This window comes from Chiloscyllium plagiosum, unplaced genomic scaffold (assembly GCF_037043375.1).
Source record: "Chiloscyllium plagiosum isolate Xiang-an unplaced genomic scaffold, Cpla_swu_hap1 HiC_scaffold_29, whole genome shotgun sequence".
Lineage (NCBI taxonomy): Eukaryota > Metazoa > Chordata > Chondrichthyes > Orectolobiformes > Hemiscylliidae > Chiloscyllium > Chiloscyllium plagiosum.
This window is the reverse complement of record NW_028270167.1, coordinates 96,396,612-96,419,304: the sequence shown is the minus strand read 5'-3', so window position 1 is coordinate 96,419,304 and position 22,693 is coordinate 96,396,612. Positions and strand designations below refer to the sequence as shown.

The window sequence follows — 22,693 nt, the reverse complement described above, 5'->3', positions numbered from 1 at the left end:
AAATCGTCTTCCTTATCCATTCCATATTTATGACATATAGTCCACAATTCTGATCACATCTCTCCAACTATACTTCAAACTTAATTGTTAAATTTCCTTTAAGTCGTAATTACACTTTCCATCTCCGATTGATTCTTTCATGACGTTAAAAATGCAAACACTACTTCAGATACATTCCACAAATATCGGTAACATTACATCAAGGACTGTCTCTGTACTTTAGAAAGGTTTCAGTACTGAGTAAGTGCGGGGTAATGTGACTTTTTTCAATTAATTCTGTGGAAAGACTTTTTGGAGATTCGTAATTAAGGCACCACAGGGAACGGAATGCAAGGATTCAGTTATATTATCGGCAATGATTATTGGGCGGAGGGGTTTGCATGTTGATTGCTGTGACTTGTACGCGTAGATTGTTTCAAATATAAGTTGATGGCACATGTCTAACGTTACGTCCCTTGGAATTTGATCCTATTTTTCTATGATGTCATCATGCAAAAAGGACTTGGTGATGCTAACATTTTGTCATTCTCATTTTGAGGTAGTGACTGGGATTCTTCTCTATATTGAGACTGGTAGATGTCATGCCCTCAATTGTCTGGTTCTCCTCTGTTCCGTATGTCCGAGACATACTTGCATTATTTTATTGCATTTGCAAAACTTCCAGCAAGTCATGGAGCTGTCGGTAAAACAACTCCAACATCCTCTGAAATATCATCTTCCAAACCCGTTTCATCTTCTGCACTACAAAGCACTGATATTCAGGTTATGCCTCAATTTTGATTTTTAAATTCTCTCTTAGTCGGGCTGGATGTTTTCTGATCGATATTTTCGTGACATTGAAAACAATAACACCTTCTGATAGGTTTGACTGTTGCTTATAAGATTTAGTCAAGGACTATGTCCTTTAGTAAGTTGCTGTGCAGTGTGGACACTGTGCAAAAGGCGTGATACACTCTGACACCATTTACTGGAACTCTTGCTCTGAATTGTGAACCGCAGCACATACCACTCAGAACAACAGGCCAAACTTAGAGTTCGTGGACTGCAATCGTGTGACGGATGTGACAGAGTGACTGAGGGAAGTGCGATGCATGGACTGAGAGAAGTGAAATGTATTGACTGACGGGCGAGTGATGTATTGATTGAGGGGAGAATGACGTTTTGACTAAGAAAAGAGGTATGCATTGACCAGGTTAGTGGTGTCCAGCAGTGTGATGCTGTGACTGAGCGTAATTGGAAACAATGAATGAGGGGAGTGAGATTAAGTGACTGAGGAGTGTGAACTTGAGAAAACGCTGGTGGTGAAATGTAGTCACTGAGAGCAGTGGAAAATTGTGACAGAGGAAGCTGTCATGTCATTTGAGGTGGAGAGTGGAATGTAGTGACTGATGTAAATCGGATTAGTGGCTCATCTGTGTAGAATATCATATCAGAAATGGGTTTTACGATGTTATTGAGCATAATGCCATTTAGAGATTGAGGGAAGCGATATGCAGTGACTGAATGAATTGCGTGTTCGTGAGTGATGGTAGTGTGCTTGAATAACTGAAGTGAACAGAAGGTGATGCATCAAGCGAATCGATTAAATTACTGCAGTGAATGTGTTGGTACCGAGAGGAATGGACTTTTATGGGTTAATGCAGTGGGATGTAATAACTAAGCAGACTGAGATACAGTGACTGACACGTGTGTGGACCTTGTGAGTGAGAAAAGTGTGATGAAGTGACTGAGCGAAGTGGGATGTCAAGAACTATGGTATAGATCTGAACGCACTTGCAGTTCAGAGCAGATGAGGTTTCTTTCCCTGAAAGAGATTAATTAGCCAGTGGCGTCATTTTTCCAGCAAATTAACATGGTTGCATGACCATCAATAGATTCTTCATGCCAAATATGTTATTTTGCATCGAATTAAAATTCCACAATCTGCAGTTTGAAGGTTTGAAACCAGGTATCCAGAGTATCTGAATTAATAATAGTGAAAATACTACTGGGCTCTTGCCTCCATGAAATACATGGCACGCTAGGAATTATTGAGAAATATCTGAATTAAAGAGTTCCAACTTTGAATCATTCTTATACTGTATCTCCATTCTTTCAGATCCAAACACAGCTGAACATGACAACAACGTGACAAATTCAACTCAGAATCCGACGGAGAGTTCTTCATCAAACAGAGCAGTGACGGCAGAAACAGGTAACAGCCAGAGCTGAATCGCTGAAAAATATTCTTTGCACAATATCAATGAATAAAAGCAGTGTAATGTGCCAGAGCGCAAATGGTTTAGGCGGGACGGAAGTGGGAAGGGAATGGGATTTGCATTTTTGTATAAGGCGAGTATCATTGCAGTAATCAGAGATGAAATAACTGAGGGATCACACAGTGAGGCTTTGTGGGTGGAGTAGAGAAATAAGAAGGGGATGGTGACATTACTGGGGTTGTATGTTAGGCCCCCAAATAGTCAATGGGAATTAGAGGAACAAATATGCCGGGATATTGGGGAGACTTGCAGAAGCAATTGGATTGTTGTAGTCGGAGATTTTGATTTTTCAGACATAGACTGGGAATCCCATAGTGTTTAGTGTTTGATGGGGTGGAATTTGTTAAGTGCGTTCAGAAAACATTTCAAAATCTGAATATAGAGTTCCGACTCGACAAGGGACAAATCTTGACCGACTCTTGGGAAATAAGGCAGGACAGCGTAACTAAAGTGATAGAGGTGGAACCCTTTGGGATCAGTAACCATCATTCTATTGACTTTAAAACTGTTTATTAAGAAGGACGAAACTGGTCCCCAAAATCAAGTTCTAAATTGGGGGGAGGCGAATTTTGATGGAATTGCACAGGATTTTCAGGAGTTTATTTGCAGGGAACGGCAAGTGGAAGTCCATTAAAAGCCAGCTACTTAGAGTCTATATGTTTCTTTGAAAGTGAAGGGCAAGATTGGCAGGAATAGGCAACCCTGGAATTCGAGATACATTGAGACGTTGACCAGAAAAAAAGGAGACATGGCTCAGTTACAGGCAGCTGGAATCAAGGGAATTCCTAGAAGGATATAGGGAAAACAGGAGTTTACTGAGGAGAGAAATCATGAGGGCGAAAAGGGGCACGAAATAACCATGAGGATTATGGAGAATCCAAAGAGGTTCCTTAGGTGTATTAAAGGAAAAAGAATAACTAGAGAAAGAATATGACTCCTCAAGGAGCGGACATGCTTGTTTGGAAGTGCCAGAGACGGGCAGGGCCTCAATGAATACTTCTCTATTTTTACTGTGGAGAACGAGTTTGGAACTGGGCGAAATTTGCGGTCATATCTTGGGGACATTCCTTCTCAGTGCAGCGGTGATATTGTATTCACTGTAATGTGTGAAGGTGGATAAGTCTTCTGGTCCTGACAAAATATATGCAAGAAGACTTTAGGAGACCGGAGAAGAAATTGCGAAGGACCCAGCTGATACCTTTTGCATCATCATTAGCCACGGGTGAGGTCCCGGAAGACTGGAAGGTAAAGAATGTCGTACTCTGTTTCCATAAGGACTGCAAAGAAAAATCTGGGAGATATAGACCAATAATGCTAACATCTGGAGTCGATAGGTTCCTTCAGAAAATTCTGGGAGATAATGTATACGTGAATTTGGAAAGGCAGGGCTTGATTAGGAGTAGTCAGCATTGTTTTGTGTGTGGGAGATCATGCCTCACAAATTTGTTAGAGTTCTTTGATGAATTGACCAGGAGGATTGACGATGTCAAGACAGTTGAATTCATCTATATTGATTTCAGTCAGGTCTTTCATAAGGTCCCACTTGGGAGGCTGCTCTGGAAAGTTAGATTGCATGGAACCTCGAAGAAGCTGGCAATTTGATGCACACTTGTCTTCATGATAGGAAGCAGACCATAATAGTGGAAGGATGCTCTTCTGACTGGTGGCCTTTGAATCGCTGAAGGCCTCGGGGTCGGTGCTGGGCCCAATCCTGATTGTTATCTATATTAATGATTTGGATGAGAATGTACAAATCATGATTAGTAAGTTTCCAGATGATACTAAAAGAGTCAGTGAGGATGTTTGGCAGCAGAACCTTAAACATCCGCGGAAGTGGGCTCAGAAATGGAAAATGAAGTTAAATATAGAGAAGTGTGTGGTGTTGCATTTTGGAAAATCAAATCAATGTTGGATTTTCACGGTGAATGGTAGGGCCTTAAGGAGTGCAGTGAAACAGAGGGACCTTGGGGTTCAAATGCACAATTCTCTGAAAGTGTAGTCACAGGTAGACAGGACGTTAAACAATGCTTTGGGCACGTTGGTGTTCATCCGTCAGGGTGTTGAGTATAGACGTTGGAAGCTATGTTGCAGTTGCACGGGACGTTTTCGAGTCTGCACTTTTGGGCTTGTGTTCAGTATTGAGCCAATGTCCACTGTGAGATTCCATTCCAAATCTGCTGCATCTTATGCACCAGGTTGAGGCATCTCTATGATTTATATCTCTCTGAAAATGCCTCAAATTCCCTTGATACATTCCCTCTCAGTCGAAGTACACGTTAATTCTGCGATTGACACTGTCATGAAGGTCAAAGCAATCACACTTTCAATTAGATCCAAAAGTAGATGCAGGATTGAATTCAGGGCACTGAGTGTAAGATGCATGCCCGAAAGGGAGTGTGATTTTTTTTGAATGAAAGTTTGAGTCAAAGTTACTTTGAAAGGTACAATGAAGTCACTGAAACGAATATATTGCATCGACTGCTGAGAATATGTTCTAATGATTATTGGGAATAGAATTTTTTTTGGTGTGACTTGTGCAGTTTGACTGTTTGAAATGGAATGCAATTGCAGATGTCGCTAATTAGAGTGACTTGAACAGAATTCTGGATCAGTGGTGCTGGAAGAGCACAGCAATTCAGGCAGCATCCGAGGACAGGCAAAATCTGAACAGAATCCTATTCCTTTGATGTTCTTATCATGTCGTCTGAATGGGTGATGCTTGCATTTTGTTAGCCTGTGATATATTGATAGGGAAAAGACCAATTGTTCAGGATTGGTCTTTATATTGGGTCAGACAGCTGTGATGTCTTGACCGCTAATTTGTTGTGTTTCTCTCTCATTTGACTCCAAGATGTATCAGCATTCCTTTCCTGCAGTGACAAGACTTTCACTGCTCTGGAACCTGTAGGTATAAAAACTCCAAAGTCCACTGAGAAATCGTCTTCCAAATCCATTCCATATTTGTAACATACAGCCCACCATTCTGATCACATCTCTCCAATTACACAGCATGCAGTGACTCAGTTAGTGGTGTTCAGTAGTCTGATGTTGTGACTCAGCATAGTTGGAAACAATGAATAAGGGAGGGTGATTGAGTGTCTGAGGAGAGAGAGGTGGATTAACTGATGCTGTTGAAATATAGTGATGGAGAGCAGTGGAATATTGTGACAGTGGAAACTGTCATGTCCTTTGAGAAGGAGAGTGGGAGCCGTGACTGAGGTAAATTAGATTAGTTGTTCCTGTGTCTGGAATCTCATGTCTGAAATTAGTTTTACGATGTGATTGAGGGTAGTGCCATTTAGACATTGGGGGAAGCGTTATGCAGTGTCTGAGGGATGGAAAATGCTGTGACTGAGGGAATTGCGTGTTTGTGAGTAATGGTAGTGTGATTAAATAACTGAGGCGAGTGGAAGGTGGTGTGTCAATTAAATGGATCAAATGATTGCAGCGAATCTGTCGGTTCAGAGGGGGAATAGAATTTCGTGAGCTAATGCAGTGGGATGTAATGACTAAGCAGACTGCGATTCAATGACTGTCAGGTGTGGGACGCTGTGACTGAGGTAAGTGTGATAGAGTGACTGAGCGAAGTGGGATGTCAGTAACGTTCCTGTAGATCTGATCTCACTTGTAGGCGAGAGCAGATGAGGGTTTCTTCCCAGAAAGAGATTAAATAGCCAGGATTGTAATTCTTTTTCCAGCAAATGAACATGGTTTCATGGCCATCAGTTGATTCTTCATTACAAATATATTATTTTTCATTGATTTAAAATTCCACCATCTGCAGTGTGAAGATTGAAAACAGATCTCCAAAGCATTCACAGATTCTCTGGATTAATAACTCAGTGAAGATACTATTGCATTCTTGCCTCCATGTGATACATGGCATGCTGGGAATCATTGAAAAATGTCTGAATTAAAGAGTTCCATCTTTGAATCATTCTCCATTCCTTCAGATCCAAACACTGCTGAACATGGGGACGACACGACATATTCAACTCAGAAGCCGATGGAAAGTTCATCATCAAACAGAGCAGTGACGGCAGAAACAAGTAACAGCCAGAGCTGAATCGCTGAAATGTATTCTTTATGCCATAGCAATTAACACAAGCAGCGTATTGTGACAGGTGGTTTGGGCGGAACAGAAGTGGTGGAAAGAAGGGAATGGGATTTGCATTTTTGTTAAGGCAAGTATCACAGCAGTAATCAGAGATGAAATACCTGAAGGATCACCCAGTGAGGCTTTGTGGGTGAAGCTAAGAAGTAAGAAGGAGATAGTGACATTACTGGAGTTGAAATGTGGTTCCCCAAATAGCCAACGGGCAATAGAGAAACAAATATGCATGGACTCTGGGGAGACTTGCAGGAGCAATTGGATTGTTATAGTAGCTGATTTTAAGTTTTACGACATAGACTGGGACTGCCATAGCGTTTAGTGCTTAGATGAGGTGGAATATATTAAGTACTGAATCAGGTGGAGAAACTGCATGATTTATATCTTTCTGATAATGCCTCAAATTTCCTTGATATATTCCCTCTCAGTCGAAAGTACACATTAACTCTCTAATTGACACTCTCATGAAGTTAAAAGCAATCTCACTTTCAGTTAGATCCACAAATAGATGCAGGATTGAATTCAGGGCACTGACTGTAAGATGCATGCCCGAAAGGGAGTGTGATTTTTTTTTGAATGAATGTGTGAGGTAAAGTTACTAGGAAGGGTGCAATGAAGTCACTGAAATGAATATGTTGCCCAACTGCCAGAAGGAAAATCCAATGACTATTGCGAGTAGAATTTCATTTTGGTGTGACTTGTGAAATTTGACTCTTTGAAATGGGATGCAATTGCAGATGTCATGAATTAGAGTGCCTTAAAACAGAATCCTATTCCTTTTGATGTTCTTATTATGCAGCAGGACTGGGTGATGCTTGCACTTTGTCAGCCAAGATGTGATGTATTGAAAGGGAGAAGACATATTTTTCAGGATTGGTCTTTATATTGAAATGGACAGCTGTGACGTCTTGAGCACTAAATTAATATGTTCGTTTTTCATGTGACTCCTAGATATATTTGCATTTCTTTCTTGCAGTGAGAAGACTTCCAACAACTCTGGGATCTGAAGGTATAAAATCCCCAAAGTTCACTGAGAAATCGTCTTCCAAATTCATTCCATCTTTTGTAACACATAATCCACCACTCTGATCACATCTCTCCGATTACACTTCAAAATTAATTGCTTAATTGCCTCTTAGTTAAAATTACACTATACATCTCCGATTGATACTTTCATGACGTTAAAAATGCAAACACTACTTCAGCTACATTCGACAAATATCTGTAACATTACGTCAAACACTGTCTCTTTTCCTCACGAACATTTCAGTACGGAGTAAGTGCGGGGTATTGTGACTTTTTTCAATGACTTCTGTGGATTGTGATTTCTGGGAGATGCGTAATTAAGGCTTCACAGGGAACGGAATGAAAGGATTCACTGCAATCATCGGCTATGAATATTGTATGTTGATTACTGTGACTTGTCCGCGTTGATTGTTTGAAATAGAAGTTAATGGCACATGTCTAACGTTACGAGCCTTGGAATTTGAACGTTTTGTTTGGATGTTGTCATCATGCAGATAGGACTGGGTGATGCTTGCATTTTGTTGTTCTAATTTTGATGAAGTGCCTGGAATTAGGCCAGGTATCCAGGACACTTCTCTATATTCAGACTGATGCTGCCAGGGCTGGAGGATTTGATTTATAGGGAGAGGCTGAACAGGCTGGGGCTGTTTTTCCTGGATCGCCGGAGGCTGAGGGGTGACCATTATAGAGGTTTACAAAATTATGAGATACATGTATAGGATAAATAGACAAAGTCTTTTTCCTGCGGTCGTGGAGTCCTGAACTGGAGGGCATAGGTTTAGTGTGAAAGGGGAAAAGATATAAAAGAGACCTACGGGGTAACCTTTTCATTCAGAGGGTGGTGCGTGTATGGAATAAGCTGCCAGAGGAATTGGTGGAGGCTGGTACAACTGTAACATTAAAGAGGCATTTGGATGGGTATATGAATAGGAAGGGTTTGGAGGGATATGGGCCGGGTGCTGGCAGGTGCGACCAGATTGGGTTGGGACATCTTGTCAGTATGGACGGGTTGGACCGAAGGGTCTGTTTCCATGCTGTACATCTCTATGACTCTATGGTAGATATGATATCATGCCCACCATTATGTGGTGCTCCTCTTTTCTGTAACTCCCAGAGATTCTTGCATTCTTTTATTGTAGTTCCAAATTTCCAACAAGTTATGGAACTGCATGTAAAATAATTCCATCATCCTCTGAAAGATTGTCATCCAAACCGTTGCATCTTCTGCACCAGGGAGTACTGATATTCGGATTATACCCCAAATTTGATTTTTAAATCCTCTCTTAGTCGGACTGGATGTTTTCCAATGGGTATTTTTGTGACATTGAAAGCAATATCACCAATAGGTCTGACAGTTGGCTGTAATGTTGTGCCAAGGACTCTGTCTGTCCTTCAGTAAGTTGGTATGCAGTGTGGAAAAGGTGTGATGTACTCTGATACAATGTATTAGAACAAGAGCTCTGAATTGTGAACCACGGCACATATCACTCAGAAGAACAGGTCAGACTGAGAGTTCAAGAACTGCAAACTTGTGACTTCCGTGACGGAAGTGAAATGTATTGACTGAGGGGAGAGTGAGTATTAACTAAGAAGAGAGGTATGCAGTGACGAAGGGAGTGATGTTCAGTAGTGTGAATGAGCGTAGTTGGAAACAATAAATGAGGGAAAGAGCAATGGATTAACTGATGGTGGTGAAATGTAGTGACTGAGAGCCCTGGAATATTGTGACAGAGGAAGTTGTCATGTCATTTGCGGTGGATATTGGGATTAATGACTGAGGTGTGTAGGATTAGTGGCTCCTGTGTGTAAAATATCATGTCTGAAATTAGTTTTGTGGCGTGATTAAGGGTAGTGCCATTTAGAAATTGAAGGAAGTGATTGCAGTGACTGAGGGATGAAGGATGCAGTGACAGAGGGAATTGCGTGTTCTTGAATGATAGTAGTGCGATTGAATAACTGTGATGAACAGAAGATGTATCAAGCAAATTGATTAAATTACTGTGGTGAATCGATAGGTACTGAGGGGAATACAATTCATGAGTTATGTCAGTGGGATGTACTAACTGAGCAGACTGTGCTACAGTGTCTGAGACGTGTGGAACATTTTGACTGAGATGTGTAATAGAGTGACTGAGCGAAGTGGGATGTTGTGACAGACGTGAATGGGATTTGGTAGCTGGGACAATGTGATTTAGTGACTGAGGCGATATGGATGTAGAGACTGAGATGTGTAAAACGTAGGGCTGAGGTGCAGTGGATCGGAGTGACTCAGTGTGAATTGAGACATTGTGACTGTAGCATGTAGTGGCTGCAGGCAGTGGGAACATATTAAATGAGATCCCCACTATGCTTTGACTGAGTGAAGGTGATGGCTTTGGTGAGCCTTGTAGTTTCTTGGGAAACTGTGATCCTGTTCTTTCAGAAGGCCATATTTGTAATTAGGGCAGCGTGAGTTTTTCACTTTCTCAATCTTGTCTGTGACTTAGTGACTGCGATCAGGCCGATTATTCATAATTGTTCATGTTGAGAACGACCTTCGTGATTTCCCACACTCCTTTATGTTGTGTTTCTCCTTGATATTGCTTCTAGCCATGTGTTTTCATTCCTTCATTGCACTTTCAAATGTTTCAACAACTCGGGGATCTAAAATTCTAAAAATTCCAAAGAAAACTCAGAAATGTTATTTCAAATCTTCTTCTACAACATATATTATGACACCATTGTTATCTCTCAGATTATTCCCCAACATTGATTCTTAAGAAAGGAAAGAGAAGTACGGCACAGGAACAGGCCCTTCAGCCTTCCAATCCTTTGCCAATCATCATGTCCTCTCTGAACTAAAAAAACAAATCGTCATCCCTTATTTGGTCCGTATTTCTCTATTTCCCTCCAGTTCCTATAACCATCCAAATGCCTCTGAAATGTCGCCCATGTGACTGCTTCAGTAACCTTTTCTGGCAGTGCATAGCCATCTCCTACTCCTCTCTGCATCAAAAACTCCTTCGTACATCTCACCATCTCACATTGAGCCTGTGCCCCCCGCCCTTGTAATTGAAACAAAGAACAAAGAAAATTTGCAGCCCAGGAACAGGCCCTACGGCCCTCTAAGCCTGAGCCTATCCAAATATACTGTCGAAACCTGTCGGTCAATTCCTAAGCATCTGTATCCCTCTGCTCTCCACCTACTCATGCATCTATCCAGATACATTTTAAATGAATCTACCGTACCTGCCTCTACCACCTCTGCTGGCAACGCGTTCCAAACACCCACCACTCTCTGTGTGAAGTACTTGCCCCGTGTATCCCCCTTAAACTTTCCACATGTCACCTTGAAAGCGTGACCTCTCGTTATGGAATCCTTCATCCTGGGAAAAAGCTTGTCTCTATCAACCTTGTCTATACCCTTCATGATTTTCTTGACCTCAATCAGGTTCCTCATAATCTCCTTTTTTTCTCATGAAAATAAACCTAACCTACTCAACCTCTCTGCATAGCTGGCTCCTTCCATACCAGGCAACATCCTCGTAAACCTTCTCTGCAACCTCTCCAAATCGTCCACATCCTTTTGGTAATGTGGCGACCAGAACTGTAACACAGTATTCCAAATGCAGCTGAATGAACGTGCTGTACAATTTTAACATGACTCTGAGGAGAGGAGCATGAATCTTGAGATTAGAGATAGAAGTTTGATTAGTCTGGATCACGTTGACATAAGTAGGAAAGAGATGTTGGGTAGGCTAGAGGCTAGTTGAGCTCTTATACTCAACACACCGCACAATGAAGGAAAGCATACTATATGCCTTCTTGACCACTCTGTCCACCTGTGCAGCAACATTCAGGGTACAATGGACCTGCACTCCCAGATCTTTCTGCCCATCAACTTTTCCCAAGGCTCTTCCATTGATTGCGTAATTCGCTCTGGAGTTAGTCTTGCCTAAATGCATCACCTCACATTTGTCTGGATTGAAATTCATCTGCCATTTTTCGGCCCAACTCTCCAGTCTATCTATATCCTCTTGTATTTTTTCACAGTCCCTTATGCTTTCTGCTACTCCACCAATCTTCGTGTCATCTGCAAACTTGCTGATAATACCAACGGTGCCCTCCTCCGGATCATCTATGTATATCACAAAAAACAGTGGCTCCAACACTGACCCTGTGGAACAACACTGATGATCTTCCTCCATTTCAAGAAACTCCCTCTAGCTACTACACTCTGTCTCCTGTTTCTCAACCAGTTCTTTATCCTCCTAGCTGGAACACCCTGCACACCATGTGATTTCACTTTCTCCATTAGTCTACCATGGGGAACCTTATCAAACGCCACACTAAAATCCATGTATATGACATCAACAGCCCTTCCTTCATCTATCAATTTGGTCACTTCCTCAAAGATCTCTATTAAGTTGGTAAGGCACGTCCTCCCCCGCACAAAACCATGTTACCTATCACTGATAAGCCCGTTCTTTTCTAAATATAAACAGATCCAATCTCTCAGTACCCTCTCCAGCAACTTTCCCACCACCGAAATTAGGCTTACTTGTCTGTAGCTATATATTCCTACTACCCTAATTGTACAGGGGGAGAACACGCGCAACCTTCCAGTCCTCCAGCACCTCACCTGTATTCAAGGATGCCACAAATATATCTGTCAGGGCCCCAGGTATTTCCTCTCTCGCCTCTCCTCAGCAACCTGGGATAGAGCCCATCTGGTCCTGCTAATTTGTCCACATTAATAACCTCTAGCCTACCTAACATCTCTTTCCTACTTATGTCAACGTGATCCAGACTAATCAAACTTCTATCTCTAATCTCAAGATTCATGCTCCTCTCCTCAGTGAACACTGATGCAAAGTAATCATTCAGAATCTCACCCATTCTCTCAGGTTCGACACACAGCCTTCCTTCACTATTCTTTAGTGGACCAATCCTTTCTCTAGTTACACACTTGCTTCTTATATAACAATAAGATGCTTGGGATTTGCCTTAAATTTGTATTTCATGACCGTTTTTAGAGCGCTTGATTCATCGTTTAAGACCAGTCTTACTCTTCCTATATTCCTGCAGCGCCTGTTCTGTTCTTAGCTGCCCAGATCTGAGAGACGCTTTCCTTTTCCTTTTGGCTAGTCGTACATTTTTTTCTGTCATCTACGGTTCATGAATCTTGCCCTTCCTATCCTTCAACGAGATATGCCTTTCTGACACTATCTTTAACCTATCTTTGAAAGCCTCCCACATATCAAATGTGCACTGCCCTGCAAATAACTGTGTTCAAACCACATTTCAGAGCTCCGGCCTAATTTTGATATAACTCGTCTTGGCCCAGTTTAGTACTCTTCCCTTAGGACAACTCTCATCTTTATCTACGAGTATTCTAAAACTTACAGAATTGTGGTCACTGTTCCCAAAGTAATCCCCCATTGAAACTTCTACCACCTGTCCTGGCTCGATCCGCAGTACCAAGTCCAATATGGCCCTTTCCCTCATCGGACTATTGACATACTGCTCTAGAAAACTCTCCTACACCCTTCTTACAAATTCTACCCCATCCAGACCTCTGACGCTAAGTGTATCCCAGTCAATGTTCAGAAAAGTAAAATCTCCCATCACTACTAAACTAATGCCTCTGCATCTTTCCATAATCTGTTTACTATTTGTTCTTCTATCTCACGCTCACTGTTGGGAGGGCTGTAATATAGGCCCAACAATGTAATTGCACACTTCTTATTTCTCAGTTCCACCCATAATGCCTCGCTACCCACTATCTCCATAGTGTCCTTCTTTAGCACAGCCGTGATATCATCCCTGACCAGCAATGCAACTCCACCGGCCCCTTTTATTTCCCTCCCTGTCCTGTATGAAGCGTCTATAACGTGGAACATTTAGTTAACAATCATCATGTCCTTCCTTCAAACAAGTCTCTGTGATTGCAATAACGTCATACTTCCAGGCACCAATCCAAGCCCTAAGTTCATCTGCCTTATACACTAGACTTCTTGCATGAAAGTAGATGCATTTCAGGCCACCAGTTCCCTTGAGCTTATCCATTCCCTGGCTACTCTTCCCTTTATTAATGCTATCTTCATGATTCTTACAGTCTCGAGTTTCCACCTCGCTGCCTACTTGTTTTCTCTTCTGGTTCCCAGGCCCCTGCCACATTTGTTTAAAACCTCCCCAACAGCAGTAGCAAATACTCCTCCAAGGCATTGGTTCCGGACTGGTTCAGATGTCTGTCCACTTTATAATAGTCCCACATTCCCCAGAACCGGTCCCAATGTCCAACAAATCTGAAGCCCTTCAAAGTGGGGAAAAAAACCCTGACTAGTAAATACTCTTTGAATCGAAATTACCTGTTCTTAGTACTGTATAGCAGTCTATCTCGGATAATCACCAGAATTCCATTTAAACTACTCCTCTGATTTAAGTTTTCATGTGATTAAGAGATGAGAAGTGTCACGATAAATCCTCAAAAACTTGTGTGATTGAGACTATGACTCATGCAGATTTCACTAAGAGGTCAAAGAGGGTTAGAAACTAACAACCTTTACTTGACCTGGTTTTGTGATTCGTATATCATAGGAACAGACCAGTCAGTTGAAATTTAAAACCTGCAAGGGCTTCCTGTTATTCTCCTTCTTCTAGCCCTTATCTTCTGCTCTTTCTCACTCAGGTCCTTAACCGGATTATGCATTGTATCAATTATTTCAGATAATTCATAGCTTTAAAGGAGATTCCAGGCTCTGTGTAATGTTTTTATTTTATATATGTTGTCAAAATTATACTGATAACGTCAATCTACGTTCTCTCCTCTCTCTCGCCTCTTCTTCACCCACTCCATACTGTTCATGTCCTACTTTGACTCCATTACACTGACACTTGTTCCTGATTACATGATCGTCTAACGACCTGTTGAATGCTTCAACTGAGCCGAAAGCCTTCACTCTTCTCGACGGTGCATCCCAAGTTCTAACTCCTCCTTTTGTACTTTCTTTGAACTTTTGAAACCATGTTTAAAACAGTGTCCGCTGGTTTTACAGCCAGTTATCAGGAGTAAGAGATTCACTCCATCTACTTCAACCAAATTGTGATTGTAAAAATCTTTACTCATCCTCTTTTGCAGCTTGTCCTGTTCAATGAAGTACATGGAAGGCTCCAGTTTTACAGTCGTTGCCAGTTGTTTGATTTGAAGTCACATCCACAGTGATGTAATTGGATCATTTGAACTAGTTGCCTCGTGTCATAACCATCTTGTTTTTATGGTGTAGATCTGGTTCCTGTATGCGTTTAGGAAACATGATAAACATAACTTTACATTGCTCTGTGCAAAGCTCTAACCCTCTGTTCCATCATATCTAATTCTCCAACACCCTGTTCCAACATTTCATTTTCCTACTCTGTCGGTATTTCTATTCTCCATTCATATTCAAAGCTTTACACGCATCATAATCTCGACAGCTCTCCTTACATTAGTTATTTCCTCAATCCACATCTCACGTGTTTGTCTTTCCTTCCAGAATCGACAAGCCCTGCAACAGAACCAACTACTGAGTGTAAACGAGCAGATGATGAACATTTAACACCAGGTATCCAAAAGCTTCTGAGAGGAGAAATTCAACTTAATTGTTTCAGGCATTAACTTTAGAAAAACTCCGTCTCTCACACAATCGTTGGTGCTTCGTGATTGAAACTCTCCTTGCGCCTGCGAAACACATGTCCACTCCAAGGAGGTACACTTAGGTCTCCGAATATAAGACATAGTTGAAGAATTTCTGCAGCACAGCCTTTCGTCCTGTATTGTCTGCACAATTTCTTCGAAAAAACAAATCAATCCAAGATTTCTCGTAAATGTTCTACCTGCCACACTGAATATTTTTTATGGATACGTTACAGTCCCCAACAGTGCAAGAAATATGCTCTTGAATCGCTATATTATCCAATGCCATCGATCCCCAACCTACCCTCTTGAATTGCTTTTCGTTCCTTTCCAGTAACTACACGTTTTCAGTTTGAGACTGTTGTGGCATGAGATGGAAAAGTGCTCCTGTCCATTCCCCGGATCAATACTGTCGACATCCATAATGACTTTGAAAGTGTCTTGATCTTCACCTCTCCAAAAAGAACAGTCCTAAATTAACAAAGTTATCTATGTTATTGAAGTCCAATGGCAGCAGATCCATTCTTGCAACTCTTTCCCTGTTCCTATCTAATGTCACGGTCTCACTCTGGATGTCAATCACCCACAATTGGATGCAATCATCCACTGAAGGCTGAAAGCATGTCTTACACAGTTTCATCACAACTTCTTTGATCTTCTGCTCTATGCCACCATAGATCAAGTCAAGATAGAATCATAGAACCCCTGCAGTGCAGAAACAGGCCAGTTGGCACAACAATTCCACATCAACCCTCTGATGGGTATTACACCCATATTCTATTATTCACATTTCCCCTGAATAATGCACCTAACCTACAAGTTCTTGAACAAAATGGGTAATTACCAAGGCCAGTTCACTTAACCGGTACATCTTTGGACTGTGGGAGGAAAAGTGACAGGTACAGAGGAAACGCACACAGACAGGGGGTGATTATGCAAATCGCACACAGACAGTCGCCTGAAGCTGGAATTGAACCTGGCACTCTGGCATTATACAGTAGTAGTGCTAACCACTGAACCATTGTGCCATGCAACTAAGCACCTGTGCCAACCAATGAATGCGAATCGCTCCTAGCATACTTTAGACTTGTGAACTTGCACACATTATTCTCTGTACTTCTGATATGTTTTAAAATGTTTGTGGAGGCTTACGTTGAGAATATTTCTTAGCTATTACTCATATTCGGGGCTTTGACGTGTTGAAGCTGAGTCCATATCCTCTCAACATTTTAGTAATGCTGGATTTGTCAGAGGAAGATTGTGAACATATCAATGCCCATGTTCAAGTGATGTACATTGGCAGGAACAAACTGGACTCTCCTGAGAAGCAAACCGACTATCTTGAAAAGGTAAGGGGTTTGTTCTGCTGTTATACCCAGTTACTTCAACCCCTGATTAAATTGTCATAGTCAGCATTAACTGATCATCCGTAGTTGTAAATTATAGCACATCCTGAGCTGCATCGTCAACATATCCCGTGATGGTTTTGTTAAAATGACACTGATGAGTCTTCACTTTCTGATTCAGTGATGGAACTGTCATTGATGGATTGGGAGACAGTTCCTCATACCGCAGCATCTATATGAAGGGATTCCTCAGTCATTGATGGGACAGGAGTTCTCCTTATTTTAGACAAAATGGATATCAATGGTGATAGGGGTTTAGTGATGTGTTCTGAATTCATTCGGTCAGTTGCAATATAACTGCAATTCCTCATTTTCATACCCGACTCCTCACCGAAAAAATTGCATCTCTCCCCAGGTACAGATGATGCTGAAAGATCATCTCCCATGCAAGAATCTGCTGCCAAAACTCGACAAACAAAAGGAAAAAAAGCCCCAATGACCACTAAAATGAAGAATATTCAGTGGTTGCCTAGCAACTGAGAACTAGATCAATGAATAGGATGTTGTCGGGGTAGGGCATTGGTGGACGGAAATTGTTTGGTGAAGGTGTTTTTGATATTGTGTGGCGTGTGTGTGATTGCATTGGTAAAGGGGGGGGTGGTGTATGTACTGTGAAACATGCATTTTTGTATCCATGAAAACACTTTTCATATACCGTGGAGGGTGGACTGTTGTGTTTGTAAACAGGCTTTTAATATTGTGTGAGGTATGGCTTATTGTATTGGTGAAGGGATATGTGATATGGTGTTGGGTGTGCATCGGTCGTGTTTGTTGGAGTATTTCGCATATTAGACTTTTACAAGGGAAGAAGGAAGATGTGAACAATGTGAAAACTCGGGACCTGCAGAGAAAAACAAAGTCAATCTCGATTCTTTTCTTTTACTTTACAGGCAACAGGGCAATCACAAGGGGTCCATTCCAATAAAAAAAGACGATTTCGTAATTCATGCTGCCTTTGGATAGTACACAGGAATAGACAAATGTCATTCCTGTCAAAGGTCTGTAGAAACAGATTGAAAAGTGGGGTTAAATGGTAGATTATTTTAAAAAGAAACAGTTGTGATTGCACTTAATGTCGTTCTTCAGAGAACGATTTTCTTATCCCTTCTTCCAATTCAAAGAGGAAGAAACTTTATTTTACTAACAGGTTTGAAGGCGTGAATTTAATTCAAGCATTCCGAGAGTTTTTGTTCTGTATGGGCTCACTGAGACTATTAGTATGGAAGACTTGACATGTCTGCATTTGCACGTTGCCAGTATATTGGAAAACGTTCAGTAGGGACTAGGGCTTGCCTCATGAAGAATGCAGGATGGCAGTACACAACTGGAAGGAAGAGCTCTGAATGGAGGCTGCAGAAGCCCGTGTTGCTTACTGTGAGCAACCAGGTCGAGCAATATATATATGATTGAGAGAGGCGTGGTCATGGAGATGAGGAAACAGATGTCTCCCTTCGACTAAGGGATACCAAAAAAGTGGGCACATTGTTTTACAGTGAAGTACAGGATAGTCACAGGGGAATTCCTGACAAAAATGAAAACCCAGAAGTGGTGGTATTCTGAAACGCTTTGCCTTGGAGAGTAATCGACTTTTAGCCAATACTTGCATGAACACTAGTGTCATAATTTTCAAGGTTATTGGCTGAGTGCACAAGTGGGACCCCTTTTGATATGGCATAGCTAAGTTAGCAGAGATTCAATTGTTTAAAGTGCCTCTTCTGCATTGTGTTATTCTAAGATTCTATGAAAGAGGTTGGGAGACATGGGACTTTGGCACGAGTAAGGAATCATATAAGATCACCAGAGATTGCAACATATTTGAAGAATGTCTGGTCGCAGCCGTAACGTAAATGATATTTGAATGGAAAATAAAGCAGATTTGAGAGTGAATTAAAAAACAATATGTTTGTAACAGAGGAACGAACATCAACACTTGGGCTCATAGACATTAAAATATTATCACAAAAATGTTGCACACAACAGTCACTTGCGAATTTCTCTTCCATTCAGTTCAATGTTTCATTTGTTAAAAGCTGGTCTCTGGAAATGTAAGTAACCTTATAAAAAAACTATTCTTTTAAAAGTTGCTGAGACAATACACGGCAAAAAAGTCTGAAAAGTCATTCAGAGGAGCAAGCATAATTAATCAGATATTGTATCGATTTTTTAAATTCTTTCCTCAGCATTATCCTTACCAAAACTGTTCATCAATTTGACAACTTCCTGCTGTACGTTTGAAGATTTCACCTGGATTTGATAAATTAGCTAAATATCTCTAACATGACTCAGCAAATTAAGTGAACACTCATCGAACCATGTTGAAGTATCAATTCAAATTTCATAGTTTTAAGAGTTTTGGTTTGTTTGTGTATTTCGTTAAGTTTGCTTAATAAATGAATGAAGTCTCACCTTCACTTCAGCAACTCACTGTGTTTTGGAACTGCATTATTTGGATCTCGTGTATACTGATTTTTGTAATGCATTTCATAAGTTTTCCCATGGCAGGCTCATTCAGGAAGTAAGAAGAAGGGATGCAGGGAAGCCTGTCTGTGTGGATGGTGAATTCACTGGCCCATAGAACACAAATGTGGTGGTAGATAGAAAATATTCAGGCTGGAGTTCAGTAATCAGTGGTGTTACACAGGGATCGGTTCTGGGACCTCTGCTTTTGATGATGTTTTAGAAATGACTTGGGCGAGGAAGTGGAAGGTTGGGTGAGTAAGTTTGTCCATGACACGAATGTTGGTGAATTTGTGACCAGTGTGGAGGGCTGTTGTAGGTTGCAACGGGACTTTAACATGATGCAGAAAGGGGCTGATAAGTGGCAGATGGAGTTTGAACTAGAAAAATGTGAAGTCCTTCACTTTGGAAGCTTGAATGTGAATGCAGAATATAGGGTCAAAGGCAGGATGCTTTGCAGTGTGGAGAAACAGAGGGATCTGGGGATCCATGTGCATAGGTCCTCAAAGTTGCCACCCAAGATGATAGAGTTCGGAAGAAGGCATATGGTGTGCTGGCTTTCGTTCGGAGGGAAATTGTCTTTAAGAGCTGCGAAGCTCTGCTGCAGCTCGAACGATTTCTGGTTAGACTGCATTTGTAATATTGTGTTCAGTTCTGGTCGCCTCATTATAGGAACGATGTGGAAGTTTTAGAGATGGTCCTGGGGAGATTTACCAAGATGCTGCCTGCCTGGAACGCATGTCTTATGATGGAAGGTTGATGACTTTTCTCACTGGAGTGAAGACGGAGGAGCCGTGACTTGATCGAGTTGGACAAGATGTCGAGAGACTTGGATACAGTGGATGGACAGAGACTTCTTCCAAGGCCAGAAGATTGTATTATGATAGGGCATAATTATAGGGTTATTGGGAGAAGCTTTACGGAGATGTCAGAGGTAGGTTCTTTACGAGAAGAGTGGTGGGTGTGTGGGATGCACACCCAGCAGTTGTAGTACAGTCAGATACATAAGGGAGAATTAAGCGACTCACGGATAGACACATGGAAGTTAAATACAATGAAGGTATGTAGCTTAGTCTGATCATAGAATAAGATAAAATGTCGGCACCACATCAAGGGCTGATGGACCTGTGCAGTGCTATACTCTTCTTTGTTCTATGTTCTAACAATTTAAAAACAGAAAATAGAAAATCATTCACTGCTTCTCGTTGGCAAGATGCAGATATTGGCGTACCAAAGGTTCAGGTCTCAGGAGCCATCTGTTTGCAATCAATATTGCTGAATTGGATGAGCCGCATTAAATAAACAAGACATTTATAGATGAGTTTGGATTGCTGCAGTGATTGGTCTAAAAACTCGCTGATGGATTATACCACGGATAAATGTGAAGTTATATCTTTATGAAGTCAACGTACTATTTAAATCTGGAAAGAAACAAATTTAAGATTCCTTTCGTGCAGACAAATGAGAGTTATGCCAACCCTTTCTGACTTGAGACTTGTGGATTCTGGAAAGCCTTCGAGAATCCGGATCCGACCTGTGTATCCTCGTGCATATGTATGCAGGTACAGCAGGACATATGTGAGCTAAATATAATTCTGGCATTTGATGCTGAGTTACTTACCATGGACAATGCTTTAGTGTGGCTGCATCTGAAGTATTAAGTGCAGTTGTGGGAATTGAGGAGTTGTGCTGGTTTATTGGAGGCAAATCAGGGACTGTTCACGAAATTGATTCCAGAGATGTGTGGGTTTGTCTTACGAAGAGAGATTTAACAGTTTAGCCACCTACTCTCTGGATGAACAAGGTATGCGTAGAGATGATTGTACTTCATGTACAAAGAGAGGCCATAGATTTTTGATGGGAGCGGTGAAGTTAAAATAAAACCATGAGCAGCAGTGGCTTCTCTCAAAGCAACAAATGAACGGCGAGAAATGCAAACGTCCGATAGTTATGTTCAATCGTGATTACTGAGATCAATTTGGAGGCGGGTCCAAGTCTTTTCATTTTCGATTTTATTTTTCGATTTTGAAATGTCTTACAAATGCTGCAAAAGGATATTTCAGGGCGCTTTTCAATTGTCCTCTGAATTTTGACTGTGTTACAGCTTAACGAGCTATGTTTTTGCAGCAACTCATGATTGGTAACATCAAACCCATTTCTAACACAAAGAAATGCAACTTTATCGAATAATATTGCTTTCATTTCCTGATATTATGAAATATAATCTCTGACCATAACAGAATGAAATTTCACTAATAACAAATAGCAAAATGATCAATTCCTTAGGTTCTTCATTTCTGAGTCATTTCTATTCTCCCCACTGTAATTTCTTGCAGGATCTACTGGTCACCAAGATGTGTCTGACAGTGAAAACATTTTCCAACAGAATCAGGATAAATCGAGCACACTGTGTTAGAATATGATGTATGAATTCAATTGTTCTTCAGATCACAGATACCTAAATAAGAAATTACATTTTATAAAACCATGGGTTGTTCGTCAAATAATACATATCTCGTTACAAGAAATACCAGAAATTATTCTTCAAAAGACTCAGAACAGTTACTGCCCCCAGAATCAAAATCGTCAACAGGTAACTTTGAGCAAGTAAAACAAAGAGAAAAGTTATGTATGAATGATTGTGGCATTTTCTGTTTAATTCCAATCATCAACACGCACAGCTCTTTACTAACAATATCAAAATTCTTGAGTACTTGTGAGACTTGAAACATTAATTAATATTTTATTACAGTATGGTACTGATGGATTGTTTTTATTTGGTCATGCAATGTAAACTCATGAATACATATTAGAAATTGCAAATGTGTTTCAAGTGGAATAACCTAAGATTATAATCGTTTTAATGGATCAGAAAACAAAACACTTTTAAGATATTACTGTAGAACACGACTAAGAAAATGACATTAATTCAGTTGAACAACTCACAATAAGGAGCAGAAATAAGACAGACCTGCTGATTGTGGAAGTATGAAAGACAAACAGAAGTGACTGGAGAAACTCAGCAGGTCTAGCAGTATCTGTTGAGAAAAAACGCTGTTAAGTTTCGAGTATAGTATCATGTTTTCAAATCAAAGTTGAATAATTAAACTTCAATTAAAACCGTAAGGATGATGAACAGTAGTACGCTATTTGATTCCACCAGCTTACACTGTCAATCTTGAAGGTCATGACTGGTCAGACAATCCTCACGTCCACATTATAGCCAGTTTCTCATCAGTGTGTATTTCCCCTACTCATTAAGAATCTATCTATCTCAGCCCCATATGGTCTCAAATGACAGTCACTAGCGAGTTTTCTTTTCCGACCATAGTGATTTGTAAAAGTCTCATAAATTTTGAATGATATGAAAATATCTTCATAGGAAACTGAGAAACAGCAACAGAGGACCGTCCCCATGCACAATATTAGAGAAAGTGAAAAACAGAATTTAGTTTCGAGAAAACAAATTTCAGTGGGAATAGAAGTGAAATGTAATGCGCAGAGAGGGCACTTGATTAAAGAGGATTTCATCTTACACTGGTAATGCTCTGTCTCTCTCACTCACTGGAAACACAACGGACAGATTTACTTACATCCTTGCACTCAGAAACAATCCCAGAAAATGTAATGTACATGCACGTCCATAGTGGGAACGTTATCTCTCTCCTGCACTGCGACCATTAAAAAAAATGCTTGAGTCGGGAATCAAGACAAACGTTTAAAACACGTCAATTGCGTGGGCATTTCAAGTATTGCAATCTTCAAGTCCATAGGCCCAATG

General features: G+C 40.9%; 1 protein-coding gene across 1 annotated transcript in view; it reads left to right on the top strand.

Moving 5' to 3' along the window:
* The window catches only part of LOC122547021 (uncharacterized), a 60,062-nt gene extending 43,168 nt beyond the window's left edge, over positions 1–16,894 (top strand). Inside the window, exons 11-16 of the mRNA XM_087976595.1 lie at positions 665–746; positions 2,094–2,194; positions 6,212–6,307; positions 14,910–14,978; positions 16,283–16,398; positions 16,811–16,894. Of these exons, the coding sequence (XP_087832721.1) occupies positions 665–746; positions 2,094–2,194; positions 6,212–6,307; positions 14,910–14,978; positions 16,283–16,398; positions 16,811–16,894 (548 nt within the window). The remainder of the gene's footprint in view (positions 1–664; positions 747–2,093; positions 2,195–6,211; positions 6,308–14,909; positions 14,979–16,282; positions 16,399–16,810) is intronic.
* The last annotated feature ends 5,799 nt before the right edge of the window (positions 16,895–22,693 follow it).